This window comes from Bidens hawaiensis, unplaced genomic scaffold, assembly GCF_021521415.1.
Source record: "Bidens hawaiensis isolate Kalapana, Puna unplaced genomic scaffold, B.hawaiensis_p1.1 tig00016270_1, whole genome shotgun sequence".
Classification (NCBI taxonomy): domain Eukaryota; kingdom Viridiplantae; phylum Streptophyta; class Magnoliopsida; order Asterales; family Asteraceae; genus Bidens; species Bidens hawaiensis.
Window position 1 is genome coordinate 86,308 of NW_027492488.1, and position 19,463 is coordinate 105,770.

A 19,463-nucleotide genomic window follows, 5' to 3' on the forward strand; every position below is an offset into this window, starting at 1 on the left:
TGGTATTTACAACTGTGTGAAAATAAATAGTTTGAATCATATTTTGACGTAAATTGGTAATTAAATTGTAACAAATTACTAAAATCATATACTTGTAACTGATAAATTGATGTGCTCAAAAACTAATCATTGTTATATTCATGTACACATGCATGTGTAAACACATTTAGTTTGTAATTGGTAAGACGAAAAACCAATAATGTATTTTATTTTATATAATAATTAAATAATATCAAACAGTACATAACATACACTAGACTGAAGACCAAAAATATTTCAACAAACAATTTGTAGGCATTAAAGCTAGAAATGCATTTTAATAATATATAAGATATTTTTGAATTTGTCAGCTATTGACATTAGAATTAGAAACACGTGAAAGGACACACTTTATGAAAAATATAACGTTTTTATAAATATATCATTTCTAAAGGAAATTGGTCTGAGATTTAAGTCATATTAAGTGAAGGTTGAAAAGTTATTGTATTTCTGAATAGATATAAAAAAACTTTTGGAAATGTTAACCAATATTTTAATATATTGATATTTTAAAGCAAAACATTACATGTAATAACTTACAATTAATTAGTGATAGGTAGATATCATAATCATTAACATTAATTAACATTAATATATGAATTAAATAAAGTGTCAGTAGAGTAATATTATTTACTTTTGAATTATTTATTTACCAATAAAATTTGAGAAACCTTAATATATATGAAAATATAGTTATGAATCAATAGAAACATGACATTTGTACTTCAATAGTATAGGTAGATTTTTAGAGGATTCACACCCTAGCCTCTTAACATATTTCTTTTATTAGAAGATAAAATTTATTAGAAGTTGTTTGAGAGCTTGTGCATTAGCTAGCTTTATATTGGCATAACCGCATAACATTACGTACATTCACTTATGCGTATTCACAAAGTTATGCATTAATAGAGTTAACTTAAGTTGATATACAACTTTGTAAACCTAATATACTATTTTCATACTTTTAATGGACGTCGAGTTTCTCATATGATTCTAAGACTAAGTGTGCGTCGGTGCTGCGTACGTTAACATGTATACATGTTCTCATGACTCGTATATATATGTACAGATACGCACATGTATATGTTTGTAAAAGAGATCCAACAAGAAGCCAGCTATATAAACTCACTGATTTAAAATATTTAAGATTTACAAACTATGAATCGAATACAATTTCTATTTTAATTCGTAGGTTTGTATGTACAAGAGAGGTGATTAATGAATATAAAGTGTCTTTACGTATTAAATTATTATGATTTAAATTTATAAATTTAGTAAAATGATAATTTCCCACGACAAAAAACTACATTTTAATATGTGTAACTTGAAATTGTAAAGGCAAGCATCTGTTTTTTTTTTCTTTCAAATTGTTTTCAAGCTTTAAATTCTCGAGGTTCAACTTGCATATCATTAAATCTATTAAGTTTGAATATATGCGTTCTCACATGGGACAGAAATAATGTCTCAAATTCCCTTTCTTGATGTAACGATTTTTTATTTTTATTTTTTTAATTTTAAACGTTCTTATGAAAATAATATAGTTATAATGTTATGTCAAATAATTGAAACTTATAAAATATTAGAAGAATAGTAATATTAAAAATTTTGTATATTTAGATGAATTGTTGTTATATATGAAAAACAATAGCATTCTTTATAATGATATAATTAAAATGGAATCTTAACATAAATTTTATTCATGTGCTATATGCATAACCCGGTACAAATCATAACCCGGTATAGACGTGGCTCTCATACCAGTATACCACAAGGGGTGGATCCTTTTTTGTGGTTTGGGATTTCAGGACCTCAATATTTTTTAAAATTTTGTAGAGAATATATGTTAAATTTATGAAAACAATATAAGAATAAATAAACTAATCCTATAGTATCAAAATTAAGTTTGATATGATGGTAAATTCCTTGTACGGTACAGTGATTTTTGCAATGAATTTACGTATCGCTCAATCAAATTTTCTGACATTAGTTTTTCTTTATTGTATTTCCACAAGTAATCTTGAATATTATAATAGAAAGTATAAAGATATGTAAGTAAATATATATCAACTATCAATCTATAAAATAATGTTATTTCGTAAATTAATTAAATAGAAGAGTAATCACCAATCCATGTAGATTTTTGTGAGATGAAGTGTAGATGCATATTGAGACAAAACTTGCCCTTGAGCAAATACATTATTATTATTTTTATTTTATTATTATTTCCATTGTTTTATTTACTCAATTTCGCCTACCTCTTTGTCCCATCTGAAAAATTAGGTATTTGTTAAATTATGTAAGAAAACCAGACCTATATAATTATAAGTTAATTTCATATCTACCTAAGAATATCAATAAAAAGTTAATTTTAAAATTATATGTTGATGCATCTTATCTTCCCAGCTATGTGATCTATCATTTGAGCCATTTTTATTCAACCTACTAGAATAATTTCAAACCTAATTTACAAGGTTTATTAAATATAGGATTTTATTTTTGTTTTTCTTATATCTATGTATTCTGTGGTGTTTGTTATTGTTTGATTCAAACGGATAAAGACATTTGAGGGCTATATTTGAAAAGGTTTTATTGGTTTACAAGTTTATACATGTTTTACAAATAAACTAGTTTAATACATGTGCACTAAACGGGTAATTGGTTAAAATATAATATTTAATAAATGATCAAAAATATAATTTAACATCATATTTATCATGCACTGTTGATACAAAGTTATCATACTGTACTGATTACAACAATTCAAATAAAAAATATTAATTGAACAACTGACATTATCTTTTGTTGTGTTTCTTTAAGACTACACGTGTTTTCTAAAAAGGTAATATAAAAACGAAAAAAAACCCGATATAATATAACTTTAATAGAATAAATTTTGTTAAAATTTAAAGATAAAGAAACCCATATAAGGGGAGTTTTTAAATTTTAAATCTATCTATAATATATATAAACGAAAACATAAAAATCATACGTGTCGCGATGTGGTCGCTTCCCCCTTTTTTGTAGTCATCAGATTTGCTTGATTTTTAAATGAAGGCTTTTCATGCATTTGACCCGAATTTATGGGTATGGGTCTTACCAAACCCAGATATTCCTTATACGGGTTATAATATCTCATTAAATTAAAAATTATTCTCACCAAATTATTGATGTGAAAATCCTATAAAATAGGATATACTAAAAATTAATATCTTATTTATTTTAAAAAAGATATATATATATATATATATGATTTAAATTAAAAGACCAATTTTATAGTAAACAAAATAAACGGGTGTTGGGTCTCATCAAACCATAAGTATATTATTAACTTTCATAAATATTATTTATAATTAAAAAACCAATTTATAGTAAAAAAAAAATAAACGGGTCTTGGGTCTCATCAAAATTTCATAACTTTTAAACCGGGTTATAACATCTTATTTATTTGTGAAACAATTTATCATCAAATCATAAGTATATTATTAATTTTTATACAATAAAAAAAATGAATTCAAAAAATAAATAAATATTAGAACAAACAATATAAAACAACCCCCGTAATACGGGGGATAAAACTAGTAATATATATAAACGAAAACATAAAAATCCTACGTGTCGCGATGTAGTCGTCCCCTTTTTTTTAGAGTCACCAGATTTGCTTGATTTTTAAATGGAGGTTTCTCATGCATTTGACCCGAATTCATGGGTATGGGTCTTACCAAACCCAGATATTTCTTAAACGGGTTATAACATCCCATTAAATAAAAAACTATTCTCACCAAATTATTGATGTAAAAATCCTATAAAATAGGATATACTAAAAATTAATATTTTATTTATTTAAAAAGATACATATTATTTAAATTAAAAAACCAATTTTATAGTAAAAAAAAAATAAATGGGTTTTGGGTCTCATGAAACCATAAGTATATTATTAACTTTCATAAATATTATTTATAATTAAAAAAAACCAATTTTATAGTAAAAAATAAAAGGGTCTTGGGTCTTATCAAAACTATATAGATTTTAAACCGGGTTATAACATCTCATTTATTTGTGAAACAATTTATATTATCAAACCATAAGTATATTATTAATTTTCATACAATAAAAAAGTTATAAATTCAAAAAATAAATAAATATTAAACAAACAATATAAAACAACCCCCGTAATACGGGGGAGAAAAACTAGTTGTGTGATATACTTTGGCTTTTAAAGCTAATTTGAGATTATTTCCTTAAATATATTTTTATTTCCTTAAAAATAAATTTGAGACATACTTTGGTCATCCAAAAGAGGGTGGCGGCGCAGCTTGTTGCCCGTTTACATATCTCTCTATTTTAATTAGATCTTTCTATAGTTAATTGAAACTCTAAGTTGCAGAAAAAAAAATTAATGTTAATATTAGAATTCTTTAAATTAGGTATGTCGTTAAAATTATGAAAAAATGCTAAATAATTTGAAATATAAATGTAAATAAAAGTATATTATTATTGTGTTGATAATGGGGTTTACAACTTCTTTGATTCAAATAAATAAAAATAACATTTTAATATTTTGAAAATTGTTTAGAAAAAACGTATTTTTAGATTATTAAGTTATAAAAATGAAAAATATAATTTGTAGAAAATATAAGTTAGGTTATTTATTTTGGTATGTTGTTAAATTAAGGGTGTTAATCTACTAAATTAAAAATTAGATAAGAAACTTCCTGAATTTATATTTATATGTATTTTATAAATGAATAATAATAATAATAATAATAATAATACATTTTTAAAAATTTGTGAGGATTAATGTTGGCAAAATGCCAAAAATATGTATCTTTTTATTTTTTTTAGAAAGTATAGTTTACTACAAACTCTTTATTACAATCGGTTGTTTGGGTACATGATCTTGTAATTCGTTACCAACACGAAAGAAGAGAAAACGTATAATTTGGTTAATAACAGTCAATAGTTTGTTAAAGATCGATGACCTGTTCAACAATCAAAACGGATTATTGAAGCCACCACATAATCTATTGGCATTAAAATGAAGGTGAATATAAAAAATGTATAGTTGGTCGATGATATCATAGTCACGGGTCCATGTAGCTTATTATATTAATAATAAACATTATTATTTATTTAAAAAACAATTTGTCACTTGGTTGAAAATACTAATTTCAGGGATCATTACAGAATATAAATTAAAAATAGGTTTGCTAAAAAAGGACGTGAATTTGTCAGCTTCTATGAATTTGTCAGCTTCTAGTCATTTTGTGGTGAAAGCTAAACCCCATGTTTGTATGTGGCTTTTAAGTCTTTGATTGACTATTTCCACTTATTAACAACATTATTTACAACTTTAACGCAAGATACAAAATTCATTTTCAAGACTCGTGAAGAAAAACCCTAAAGTATGTACGAAAGATTCTCATGTTAATATACATTTTCATGCATTGTTTTCTTTACACTTTTATCAAGTATACATATAAAAACTATTTTTTTAAGAAAATAAAACATGAGTTGGGTCCTAGCTGTATCAAGTATACTAAAGAACTTATGATGACCCCAACTAAAAAGTTTTTGTTTCGCAAATGATTCATCTAAACGCAACTCACTAAACCAAGTAATAAATAATCTAACAAACCAATGCATCAATATAGCTAAAGACACGACACTCAGGTGCTATTTGTTTTTTTTTTCTTTCTAAATGTGGTTTGTGTATGCTTTTTTGTTTGCATCACGTTGACCACACGCAAACAATGCCATCTGGAGGCTGTTTGCTTTTTTGAAGACGTTTCATTAAATCATGTGCGCGAACTCATCTTGGTGCAGACTTAGCCCATTCACTTTTAAGATCTTAAGGTCTACAGAGGGTTAAACACCATCACCTGCAAACACCCGCTTTCCACCACCACCCACAGTCTGCCACCACCTCCACCCACCACCCACCACCTAGCATCCGCCACCACCACCACCACCCACCGTCCTCCACCACCACCACGTGCTACTACCATTCGTATACCACAACCAGCTTATTTTAGTATTCTACAGACATTAAAAAACAAACAGTTTTCTTCTTACAGACTGCATGTGTTTAGTTCACCTCTTCTACAAATGTCTACAGATGTGGTTAGTAAATTGCAAACATTTTACCTTTGAAAAACAAACAACACCTAAGGTAAGAAACACACAACATATAATAGTAATTCAAAGATTATCAGGATAACCCGTTCATCCTGCATTGACTATGGGGGTGTTTGGGTGAGCTTATAATTTAGCTTTTTAAAAGCAAGAGCTACTTTTGAAAAGCTTCATTTTGAAACTTTTAAAGTTGTTTTACCAAACATCTTTTACTTTTTAACAAACAAATTGTAAATAAGCAAGTTTTAAAAGCTCACCCAAACACTTCCAATAAGAGTCACTAATAACCTATCCGTAATCCCTAAATATACATATGCTTATGAAAACACCTAAGCTTATGTTAAAAACACAAAAAGTTCAGTAGCATATGTAACTTGTATACTATTCATCATTTATTTTTCATAGAGATAAATAAAAAAATATTATTTAATAATTTTATCTTAATTTAAATGGATACAATATAATGGAAACAACACCCATGCTTCTGAACTCTGATCTCCTTCTGATATCCATAACAAGAAAAGTAAACCAAACCTCAGAATAATAATATTAAGAGCATTAAAATTTGGACTTTTCTTCTTTGTTCTCTCTCTCTTGTCATAAATTTCTTCCATCTTTTAAGCCTTTGCCTCTGCAACAGGGTCCTCTGTTATCTCCATCATCCTCTTCATCATTACCATTTAATCATTTAATGAACTCATGTCAGACAAAGCATATGTAACTTGAGTTTCTTCACTTAAAACTTAATACTCCAGCTTTTAACCATCAATGGCAAGAAAATCACCTAAATATCCTCCCACAGTTGAGCCAAATGAGATTGGTTGTGTGTGGACTTTCAGTGGCCTGTTTGACCACCACCGCCACCGCCCGACACAGAAACTGCTGCTAGATGAGAGCCACAGGAGCAAGAGTCTTCCAGGTGACTTCAGTTTTTGTTCATAGTGTCTTCTCATTGCTTAAAATTGCATAATTGAGATGTAATTTGCATCATTTTGACTTTGACTTTTAAAGTCAAACTTACTGATATAAAATCTTAAATTTATAAGAGTTGGTAGGTGTTTTATGAGAAAATATTTTTGACCCAAGTGAATTTATTTTGTATGCTTTAAAATGGAAAAGTTTGTACAAAAAATTGTATAGAAAGTCAAATAAATTTTGAATTTGGAAATAAGATTTTGACTTTAAAAGTCAAACTAAAAGTTGTGATTTACTGATTTTGCTGCAGGACATGTAAGAAGCCAAGTACAAATGCTGACATTTGATGAACAACTTAGAAGCATTAATGTAAGTACAATAATATTGAAACTTTAACCTTAAAATAGTTAATTAGTTTCTAAAAATAGTATTGTTTTTGCTCAGAATGAATCTATGAAGAAAACCGCAAGGGCGAATGAATCAAATCACAAGCGAGAGAATGACACGGAGAAATCTTTATGGAAAAAGATAAAATCGCGATATGAAAGCCCGAATAAGAAGAAGGAAAATAATAAGATTGTAGATACTATTGTGGTTTTGAAGCCTAATCGACGCGTTGTAGAATCTGTGGATGATGTAGGATGCCGGTGCTCGTATATGCACATGCGTCATGGCTCGACAAGTAAGCAACAGATAGTTAAGCGTACGAACACGGACACGAATGTTTCGTTTAATGATGTTAGGAAAAAACTGAAGAACTCAAAGAAGTTGAAGAGTATTCAAAAGATGAAACCATGTGGTGAAGTTAATGGAAGTGGTTCTAAAATCTTGAAGCGAGAACCGGAAGTGTTTGTGGAGGCAAGAAGGCATTTAGCTGAGCGGTTAAGGCTAATCGCTCAGGGCGCGGGTCTGGGTGAGCCTTCGAGTTCTTCAAGTAAACGAGTGTCGAGAACCTTGGAGAGGGTGCTACTATCGTCTCCTAAACATGAGTCAATGGCAAGAAGTTTGCAGAAGACGTTGAGTGGCTCGAGCCGGTTGAAACTGGACTCGGACTCACAAAACATTGGGTCCATTGAAGGATCTCAAATGGTAAACTTAATATTAACTGAGGATATGCATTGATCGGTTTTGTTGTCAAATCGAACCAAAAACTGAAAATCTGGTTTTTTGGTTTTGCAAACTGTTCGGTTTCAGTTTTTTCTTTTCACAATGTGCTTGGTTCAATTTTGGTTTTTTGGGTTTGACCATTTGGGATTTTGGGTTGAAAACTTTGAGCTGAAATAAAAAAAAAATGGCACAAAATAATAAATGTGAGCATAAATTTTTTTTTATTTAATGTTTAAGATTATTACACATTTGGACTACACCATCTATGAATTTCTTATAAATTACTTAAATTCGGTTCAAGTCAGTTTTTTCGATTTTATATTAAGTTTGGTGGTTATGTCGGTCATTCTGGTTACGATTCAGTTAATTTGGTTTCGTGCACACCCCTAATTACCTAATATTAACCTTTCCTAGATAAACTATGATTTGCCATTAATCTTTGTGAACATTTGTGTTACAGGAATTTACATTAGATGTTTCTTCACCAAAAGGCGAGTGCAAATCCGAAAACATGGATAACGATCGATTCAGAGAGAATCCAAGCCCGGTTTCTGTTCTCGATTCATTTTTCTCAGATAATAGCTGCAGCCCAACAAGCACCATTGAATCTGGTATGCAAAGATTTGAAATGTTGAACTTCTTATTAGCTTTTATAAGCAAATCTTTTAACATTTATCTTATTATTATCACCAGTTGAGCTTCAAATTCAACCGCATCGTTTGGATTTCGAAGAACACTCTTCACAAACTTCATCTTCACCACGAAACACTAGTTTAAATATATTCCCAGAGGACCGGAAATTTATTACTTCGTATGTTCATGATGCATATAACTTTTCTCAGTCAAATTGGGAGGACTTTTTAGAAACCGAATCATCGTGTGGCCATAACAAACTCCTGCATGATTGTGTTAAGGAAGTGTTGGTCAGTTTACATTCGCGTATGACATTAATCACCTCAAAGATTAAGCCCATTTCATTGGAAAAAGACGTGGTCAACGTGGTTATTGAACAAGTTGACTGGCATAATGGTCAACCCGCTGGTCAACAGACGCTAGATCATCTTATGAGGAGGGATATAGCGAAATGTGGACGTTGGATCGACACTTTATCGGATGAAAATGATATTGTGTTCGAAGTGGTGGATGAAACTCTACAAGAATTGATCATGGAAGCCGTGTTGACTTTCGGTTTGACTGGTTGATCGGGTCGGGTTTACTAGTTGTTTATGTGTTAGTATTATAGAGGTGTTGTAGTTATTATTATAGTGTTTTGGTCATTTTTTGTTTGATATGAGATCTGTATGTATGTATGTATAAATGAGATGATAGGGTGTTTATTCATTAAGGTGGAACATATTTAAGTTATTGATGATTTTATTTATTTAATAGAAACGTTTACGTATTAATATTTTATTTACAAATGATTAATTTAAAAATATTTATTTAGTATGTATATACGGTGATTGAAGGCTACACGAAACCTCCACATGCACCGATAAATTGGAAAAAAATGAAATTGAACCGACTCAATCGTTCACACTTAGCACTGCCAAAACAAATTGAGAAATCTAGATATATTTTCTATATACGTTTTCCTTTTTATATTTCTTTTTTTATTATTATTCTTATTGTTTTTATTGTAATTATTATTACCAAAATATATAAAACTTACATATATGAAAATAAATAAAACATAAGACATGAGCAATAAAAGATAATAGATGAATTTTATTAATAATAAAATTTATGCATTACTGTTATACGTATTTCACTACTTTCAGAATTATAATTTCAACAAAGAAACATATATGAATACATTCCTACCAGATATAAATATCTTTGAACTCATTTTTGTGGTAAGTTTATAATAGCGTAATAGTAATCATTAGAGTACTTTTGTTAGGCCGAACGTAGTGGACGATGTTTTTGGGCGATTCCGGGCGACTTAGGGCGCAAACAACCCCCCCCCCCAACCCAGCGATTTGTGAGGCGATACCGGGGGGGGGGGGGACTCTTTCTCGCCGGCTTGTGTTGTGTTATTATCATTATTATATTGTGTTTGTGAGATGTATGTATATATATATATATATATATATATGGGTACAACACCATTACACCCTTAAAACAAAAATGATCATTTGCTAGCTGGGTATCACATAATACAAAACACCCCATTTTGTAGTCCCTTCACTATACATAACCTTAGTAAGTTTTTTTTTTTCTATAAAAGAAGATAAGAGTGTATAAAATAAAAAAAATATAACAAATAAAAAAAGTAGCCAAGATGTTATAAAGTCCAAGTTAAAAAAAAAGTTCAGAGAGCAAAACCACTTCTATTAAAATAAATCATATGACTTAGATATGTTTTTTAACTCAACTGAATGAAACGAAAACGTATAATCTCATTTACTGTCTTTAAAAAATAATCGGGCATCTCTCCAAAAGAGTATGAGCTTCGAGCTTTCCAAATCAACCAAATAAAACACCAACTGAAGTTTGTTCCTTCTCCTAATTCCTGAACAATCATTACCAGCACTAAGCAAGTCCAGTGTGTTAGGAGGATTTAAGATTAAAAGACCGGGCACATATATATTTAAGGTTTTGGATTGAAAGTTAAATTGATAAAAGTAAGATCTCATACTCTCTATCGCGCCTCTCTTATTTATTATATTGAAAATATAATATTTAAAGTCTTTGTGACCAAACTATTGAAGCGCGTATCCTTTTTCTTCATATATCGAATTCATATATTTTAGTAATTACAAGGTTATCATTTGATGTAGTGTAACATGATGAATGGGAGGATGGTATTATATTGTTGATTACATATTATATTCCAAAAAGCATATTCTTTAACGTCTAAAACTTTATATGTATACAACGATTACAAATAATTACGACTTTAAACACGTACCCGTTTGGCTTTGCCTTTGACATTTTAATGATAATAACGTAACCAAGATTGCACGTACGTCACATTTTACACCTAATCTATCAAAGTCCACAAGACTTGAGTACCTAAATTTGAATATGTTTAATTTTCTTGACATTGCAAATATTTATTATTGGATTGTACTAGAATATCTAATCTACAAATACAAGAATATATGTATCATATTTGATCCATGAAAAACGCTAATGTCAACCATCAATTAAGTTTTCATGGAAATTACACATATCTTGTATGAAAACGACTTTTAAAAGTTTGATTACTATTCCAAAGAGTTGATTAACCAAACAAAGGGGAAATGAAAGAAAGAAACATAGAAACTTAAACAGAATGCTAAAAATACGTTTGGTTATGTTAATACTTAATATTGGTTTGGTATTTGTGAAATTGTAGATCTGGAGAGTGGACATATGGATTTCGGTACTAATGTTATTAGGTCGGAATCGCTTTGACTTATCACATCACTGGTAGGCATTGTTCGACTAGTATTGGTTTGGTTTATTTCGTTACCGATACAATACCGTTAATTGGTATAGTTTTTTCCGTTACGGGTTAGGGGTCTAATGTCAACATTTGATACAGGATACCAACTATATAAAATGATTGTCAAGAAAACAACACACATATTAATGAAATTTATCTTTAGCTAATGCATCGTATTTTAAGTTGTAATTAATCATATCATCATAAATTACAGATGGTATTTGATACAATTTTATTAAGATCTTAAACTAAATATTATCTTAAATTACTATATTATTGATAAGTAAAATAGGAACTACATTAGTGTGGTTTAGAAAAATAACTGAAATTTTAGAGGGCACTTAAAATTGTGTTGACGGATCCTTACAAGTGCTATAAAAGAAGAATTTTTAGAGGGACTAATTAGCTTTTACAAAAGAAAGAATTATAAATTTTGTCCAATAAACACAATTCATTTACGGATCAGGTCTTTTAAAAAGTTTGCTTTCAGGCGGTGTCATTTACAAGATATCTTTATTTGATTTTCGTCTTTTACCAAAAATCTCGTTAAGTCATGGCATGTGAGGACATTTTAGTCTCATTACCACTACTTATTTATAATTGAAAAGTAAATTAAATCCGTTCAATTTTGCAAATAATGTTTTTAGTTTCCCACTCTCTTTCTCAAACCGATGTCAGACCAAAGATGAGCGGCAGTTTCCCTCTCTCCTCTCAAACCGCTTAACTCATTTCAACCATTAGTGACCAGAAGCTGTTCAGTTACCATAAGATGTACATCGTTAGATCTCGAAGGTTTGTTTGTGATCGATTTCATCTTCTCTCCTTAAAATGTTCTACTTCTGCTCGACATTGGATATGTTGCTCTCCAACTATACCCGTATGCTTGATTTTTTTTACAATATATTGTACTACATTTTGCTAGCTACTTGTTAGTGTTATTTAACCTAAGTTTTGGATTTTTGGTTGATATTATTGCAAAGTGTTCGACTAAATCACTGTGAGAGATCAAATTCTATTTATTTGAAAATATGAATTGTTGTTTCATATTAGGTGCCTTAAAGGCTGTAAAAATTCTCCTTGCAAATAAGAATATGGAACAACCATATCTTTAGTTGCTTGTATTATGTTTCAAGCTTTTAACCTTAATCTGAAGTTTAGGATTTTTTATATTAAAACTGTTAGTCAGATAACTTTCAGTTCCAAATTCTTGTTCCTCAAATGTAAATGTAATTATGCACCTGATATGCTACTAGTTAGGACTGTTGATTTGTTGATCTATGTAACTGCAATTTGTCAACAACAGAGTTGCTAGCATGCCTTGAACCATTATACGTAATAAATTATTTTTTATTAAGAAAAGCATTGACTTAATGCACAAGGTAAAAATACTAATTCAATTTATAATATACCTCAATACCCGCCGCTTATGACATCCTCTCAAATTGTTCTCGATGATTGCACACTTACTGAAGTTATGAAGAAACTTTTAGGTCACAAAATCTATCTTTGGTAAGTAAAGTTTTACCTTAGCTTTTTTAATGGTTGCTAATTCAAGTTATATACATAAACAACACCAAAAGGGCTACAGTGTCTTTAATTTGGCTTACAACGTCTAAAGGGATCCAATTACTCATGTTGCTAATGAGGTAGAACCTACAAATTAAAGAGTTGCCTGCATTTGTAAGTCCAACTTGTCTTAACACCTGTTAATTTCATTCAAATTTTAGGAGCAAAATTTGAGCTATCAAACAATGTAACAATGGAAAGTGAAAAGCTATTGGTGGTGAGACCTACCACAAATGCAATCAATCTGGTAGGCAGTGCCACAATGGAGAAAGAAGATGAGGAACATAGATGGGATAAGGTTTGGTGGCTACCGATAGAGGATTCGACAGTGTGTATGGTGTGGTGGTTGCAAAACTGATCAATGTTGCCGAAGTTAATTTGGAAAAGAATCCTTTCAGAATCCAAATCTCCAATGGTCAGTATTTTTTATTAATTTCTTGTTATTGTTTCTTTTAGGTCTTTGAAAGCTAACTTCAAGATATATAGACGTGTAGGATGAATATATGTGTAATGGTGAAGTAGCGACTGATTGGATTATTGGAACATTGAGTTAGCTAATAGTTATATGGAGTTTTATGCATATTGTAGGCATCAATGTTATAGTAGCAATCACCATTAAAGTCAATGCTAGCTTGAAAATGAGTTTGTTGTGATTGGACTTACCCGTAAAGTTTAGAAATCTTGATTGTATGCTTCATGCTTTAGTGAGTCTTTTATATGTTGTATGACAAAGATTAATTTTATCTTTCTACTTAGAAAGTGCATAAATATTCTGTTATATTATGCACAAATATTATGTTTTATTATGAATAAATATGTATTGCTTCATTGCTTATATGCTAAATTGCTAATGTCTTTTTAGGACATTTTTGCTCTACGTGTCAAAGGCTCTATGAAAAGAATGAAGAAACAAGAAAAGGTTATTCTTTACAGTAGCTTCTAAAACTTGGCTTGTAATTATTTGGTTGTTTAATTATCACTTAAAAGTGACTTTCTTGGTTATAGATGGATTCGATGAGAAGGGTAAACAAGAAAGTGGAGTTCCAGAAAATGCTAAACTTCAAATTACCTTGAAGCTTGTTTCAAGGAAGACTATTAGACATGTTACAAAAGACATAAAGGTTATGAAGAAAATTTTCAAAGACAAAGAAGAATATGCAAAATCAAATTAACGAATTGTTGTTCAAGTTATGTGTTCAACCAGAATATAGTTTTGGTTAGCATGAGTTACCAGTAGTCCCTCCTAACTCCATTGTGATCAACTGAATTGAGCTTGTATCTTTCCTTAAGGTTAGTGCAGTTATTTGATGGTTAAATAATAATAATAATAATTTAATATATGTTATTTTCTTATACATTATTTAACATTATGAATTTATAGGTAAAAGAATCATGGGATATGCATTCACAAGAGAGGATTACGGCAGCTCGGGAAAGAAGGAAGAAGGGAACTCCTTTTGAAGTTGTTAATACTTTAAATCTTCAAAGCAATATGAAAATATAAGGTGAGCCTTGAAGTTGGAAAAACACAAACACTTGAAATGTGAAAAGAATCGAAAACGATCATCAAAGGAAAAAAGTTAAGCTAAAAGTTGCGCGTAAAGATTTTAACACTCAATGAGCAAACTTTGGAGCTATGATGCAGAATGCAAATGAGAAGCTCGATGCCAGAGTACTTCAAGATCTTAGAGATGAGTAGAAGGTTTTTATTTTGCCTATTATATTTGTAATTGACAACATTATTTTGACATTGGACCTATATCAAATTGTGATATTTGGTTATTAATTATTTTTAAAGTACTTGTTATGTTGGTGTAGATGATATACCATTGAGTATTAATCAAAAAGTTAGTATTTCAAACAATGACCAAGAGAGTTGTATTTTCCTGTAAAAAGGTTACATTTATTGTAACTAAAATCTTAAGCAAGTGTTGCACTTGACGTAAAACAAGGCTGCATTTAAGATAGCAAAGGTTGCATTTGTGTGTTAAAAAAAGTTCCATTTAAAGGTAAAAAAGTTGCATTAGCATGTCAAGAATGTTGCATCCTAAAAAGGTTGCATTTGAATAATATATGTAACCCTTTTGAAAAAGGTTGCATTATCTAACAAAAAGGTTGCATTAGGTCTAATGCAACTTCGCCTAATGCAGCCTTTGATAAAAGGTTGCATTAGGCTTAATGCAACCTTTTCAAGACCTAAGGTAACCTTTTACCAGGGTTGCAGTAGCCTCATTTTCTTGTAGTCTCTCTCTCTCTATTCACGTCTTCTCTCTCTCTCTCTCTACACCACCACCACCACTACCAACTCCTTTTCTCTCTCTCAACCGTGACCTCCACCAAATCAACCCCCTTTCCCGTCATTGTCTACTTTGACTGAACTTGAAGGCACAACTTTCGTTTTTGATCGCTGCTTTAGCAAAAACCACAACATCCATATTTGATGTCCAGGAGATGGATTTGGTAGAACACCACCATGTCCGGTCGTCTTCTCCGACGAGACTGAAATGAATCCATATTTTATAACACCGCCACCATCTCGACAAACTGAAACTTTAACTAATAGCCGCCACCCATTGTCTCAACGTCTCCCTCTCTTCGTGTCTGACTCTCGAATTTCAGGCATGGATTAGATCCGAAATTAGTTTGAATGAAATCTATTACGAATTTAGGGTTAAAAGAGGGAAAATGGAGGTCGATCTGGAAGGAAATTGAAGGAGATGTGATATAAATCCTAAATTAGTGTGCAGATGTATGATTTGATGAATATGTGGGCTCGCCGGAAAATCAATGGTGTTTGAGATTTGCCCGGAGCTTGCCAGAAAAGGTGTTGGTAGCCAGCAATGATGATGACTCTAACTAGAAAAGAAGAATATATAGAGTTTTGGTGGTTGTGATAGTGGTTCAATGGTGGATTTTGGTGTGATAAATGAGGAATGAAGATGAAGATGATAGGTCTGTGTTTAGTTATTAAAGTTATTATCCATTAATAATAAAGGATGGAAATTACTCTTTTGCCCTCACATGTTATTAAAGTTTTTATTTTGTAAAGGTTTAAAACAAAATAAAAATAATCAATATGTAAAAAGATAATTTTCCCTCATTTAACGTTAAAAATAAACGTAGTTAATGATGGCAGGATTTGTAAAGCCTTAAGGGTCCAGTTGCAAAAAGAAAACTTTTAGGATGAAAGTAGCAAAAATGAACAAACCTCTAGGACGATTTTAGCATTTGACTCTTCTTTATTCTTTCTCGTTTGTTGTTGCATGTTTGTTGTGAGTCAGTTATTCCGCAGAAGAATTCGAGTTAGACGATGAAAGAAGACCGCTCATCCCCACTACTCGAGTGACCGATCAGAGAATCTTCTTCAACTCGAGGATCCAGGATCTTCAGCAGGACGAGCTGGATGTGCAAACGGTCAATTTCATCTCCGGAGGTTTGAAGATATGTGGAACTTCTTTCTCTGCAGCAAGAAAACTTGCCAAAGAGGTCAAGATGGATAAGGGCCCATGTGAAATCCATTTGGCATTCCCTAAATAGAGTCGTGTGCGCGATACAGAACGACTTCGACATCGATGTCACACCAATATGCTGAACAAACGGTCACTTGTACATGTTGGTGTTGTACGTCGTGTCAATCAACAACAGATGGGGGAACGCACGCCACATTTTAAACGATGTATCATGACTGAAGATTACATCCTCCACGCGGTTTGTGGAAAGGTTCTCCCGTGTGTAATAAACGAACCCGTTATCATTCAGGAAGTTTTTAGATATCTGCACCCGGTTTAATAGGACGTTAATAAACTTTTTTAAACATCCGTTGTAAGAAGTCAAATTCAAAAACGTGAACCTGCATTGGGTATCGCCAACTTTATTTTCTTTTTCCAACTTCTCTATAAGAGTGTAAAAAACGTAGGTTTCATGAAACCTATTGCGTAAAAGTGTAAAAATTTTTTGCGTCTTCAAGCCATCCATGTGTAACCTTGCAACCATATCAACATCCTCTTCGAGCATTCTCCTTAGATACGTGTGAACCTCCTTAAAGACGAACGGCTCATGGTTAGGCGTCTCGTTTACAACCTGAAGCTTCCAAAAATCACCTCCCTAGTGGTACATTCCTTTTAGCTTAAACAGACAGCCCTTCTTTATACTGCCGGTATGCCTGACTGTCGCCGTGAGTTTTGGTTTCCCACCGTGATTGCATCCAAGATACACGGCGTTTGTCCTAGACCGTTGGACAACAACAACACACCCATGCTCCCGACCTCTTTTCCTTGCATCCAACTCCTCACGGAAAGAAAAAAACTGAAACAGTTATAACGTCAAGTTTAAAACGCGTTCAAAATACTAATTACAAAATCTATCTTTTTTTAACAAAACGTATGGTTTCGTATGTTATTCGTTTTATACGACATCGTCGCCTCTCGGATGCATATCACCGTCGTCGTCATCTTTGTTACCAGAAATATGTCTGGCGTACTCGTTGTGACCAGTCTCTTGAGCGGTATCACGAATGTGGTTCGATTCTGGTTGTGACCGATATGACTCCTCTACTGGTAAGGGGTACGAATGTTGACTACCGGAATCCGTCTCTTCAGTATTAAACTGACACGAAGCCTGGGTAACGTAATACGAGTTTTCTGATAAATGGTATGATGGCTAACCGTAATCATGTTCAGGCTGTGACCAGTACGAATTGCAGCTTCCTGCCACATCCGAAGGCGAATGGTCGTGTACAAAATTTTCCGAACAATAAATATTGTTAACATATCTAACTTCAAAAATGACTGACGACTGCTAAACGTAATAAACATGTGACGATACCTGGTTCAAATTTGGTAACGCCGCCTCCCCGGAATAATCTACAAACACCGACAACACATGACTCAAATCTGGAATATTTGACTTCTCGTTCGTCCCCGACGGCCCCGGAAAAAAACCGTCGAACAACCACGACATTTTTTTGCCTTGGGGTTTCGGACAGTTTGAATATGCTTGTTGCATGTTGCATGTTGCATGTTGCATGTATTCATGCTAATATATATTACAAGAGGGGGCATGTTGCATCTCGCTGAATAATTCAATTTTTCTCGTATAGGCCACATAAAGATCTAAACATGGCGTATAGGTTACGAAATGATAATTGATTTGATCTTCGCAGTTTGTCGTCTACACAACCCGTCACGGTACGTACTATACGTGTTACATACATGGCACTGGTAGTCAATGACAACTTGCGTCGATCAAATCATCGACAACGTCGATCAACTCAGTCACGGTCAACGATACCGTCACATATAACACTCTATGTTATGGTTTGTGCGGTGTGAGGTGTGGTTAGTAAGACCAAATCTTAATGATGAAATGGTTGATTTGTTGTCACTTTCATCCCCATAAATTTCTTTGCTCATTATATGCTCCAAAAAGCACTGGAAATTTTTTCAACTCTTAAACACCACAATTTCATATATTATAATAACAAAATCATATATATTTTTCATCAAATCACTTATATACAATCGTGGATATAGTTACAGATGGATATGTTCAAAAGCAACTGATTTATACAATAAGTTATATATAAAACAGAACTAAGATACTCTTTTAGGTGCTCGCTCCAGGGTCTAAGTTCCAACTTAATAAAATAAATGTTTCATCTTTTGTTGTATAAATCTTTACGATTGTTAGGTTGAAGCAATTTCACCTTTAATTTGGATCTGAACTACAACATACAAAGAGAAAAATAATACTAATAAAATAATATAATAATAATAATAATAAAGGAAAATTCCATAAATGTTATATTAATAAAGAGAGGGTCAAGTTATTCTATAAAGGCTAACAAAAATGAGAAGTGTGAGAAGCCATAAATAAATGATATGTGTCAAGTGGGGACCAAAAGAAAAAGGGTATGGAGGTAATTTTACACATTTTCTCTCTCCTCATGCAAGACACATGTTAATACCCCCATCATTTTAGAACGTTTATAACTTTTTCGTATGATATTTTTTTAAAAAAAATCATCATAATAACAAGCGTTTTTTCTTTAATATGAGTATGATTTTTGTTATATAAAATTTAAAACAAAAATCACGTCATTGTGTCATTTCGCACACCATTGTGTCTTTTTCGCTTATCATTGTGTTTTTTTCGTCATTGTGTCTTTTCGCACACCATTGTGTCTTTTCGCACACCATTGTGTCTTTTCGCTTATAATTGTGTCTTTTTTCGCACACCATTGTGTCTTTTCGCTTATAAATGTGTCTTTTTT

The 19,463-nt window shown here is 31.5% G+C and overlaps 1 protein-coding gene across 1 annotated transcript; it reads left to right on the forward strand.

Annotated features, from left to right (window-relative positions):
• The first annotated feature begins 6,698 nt into the window (after positions 1–6,698).
• Positions 6,699–9,606, forward strand: LOC143551164 (uncharacterized). The gene is made up of 5 exons (XM_077041661.1): positions 6,699–7,090; positions 7,397–7,455; positions 7,531–8,175; positions 8,654–8,804; positions 8,887–9,606. Exons 1-5 carry the CDS (start codon positions 6,940–6,942, stop codon positions 9,393–9,395), a joined length of 1,515 nt encoding a protein of 504 aa, XP_076897776.1. The 5' UTR covers positions 6,699–6,939; the 3' UTR covers positions 9,396–9,606.
• Positions 9,607–19,463: the final 9,857 nt, after the last annotated feature.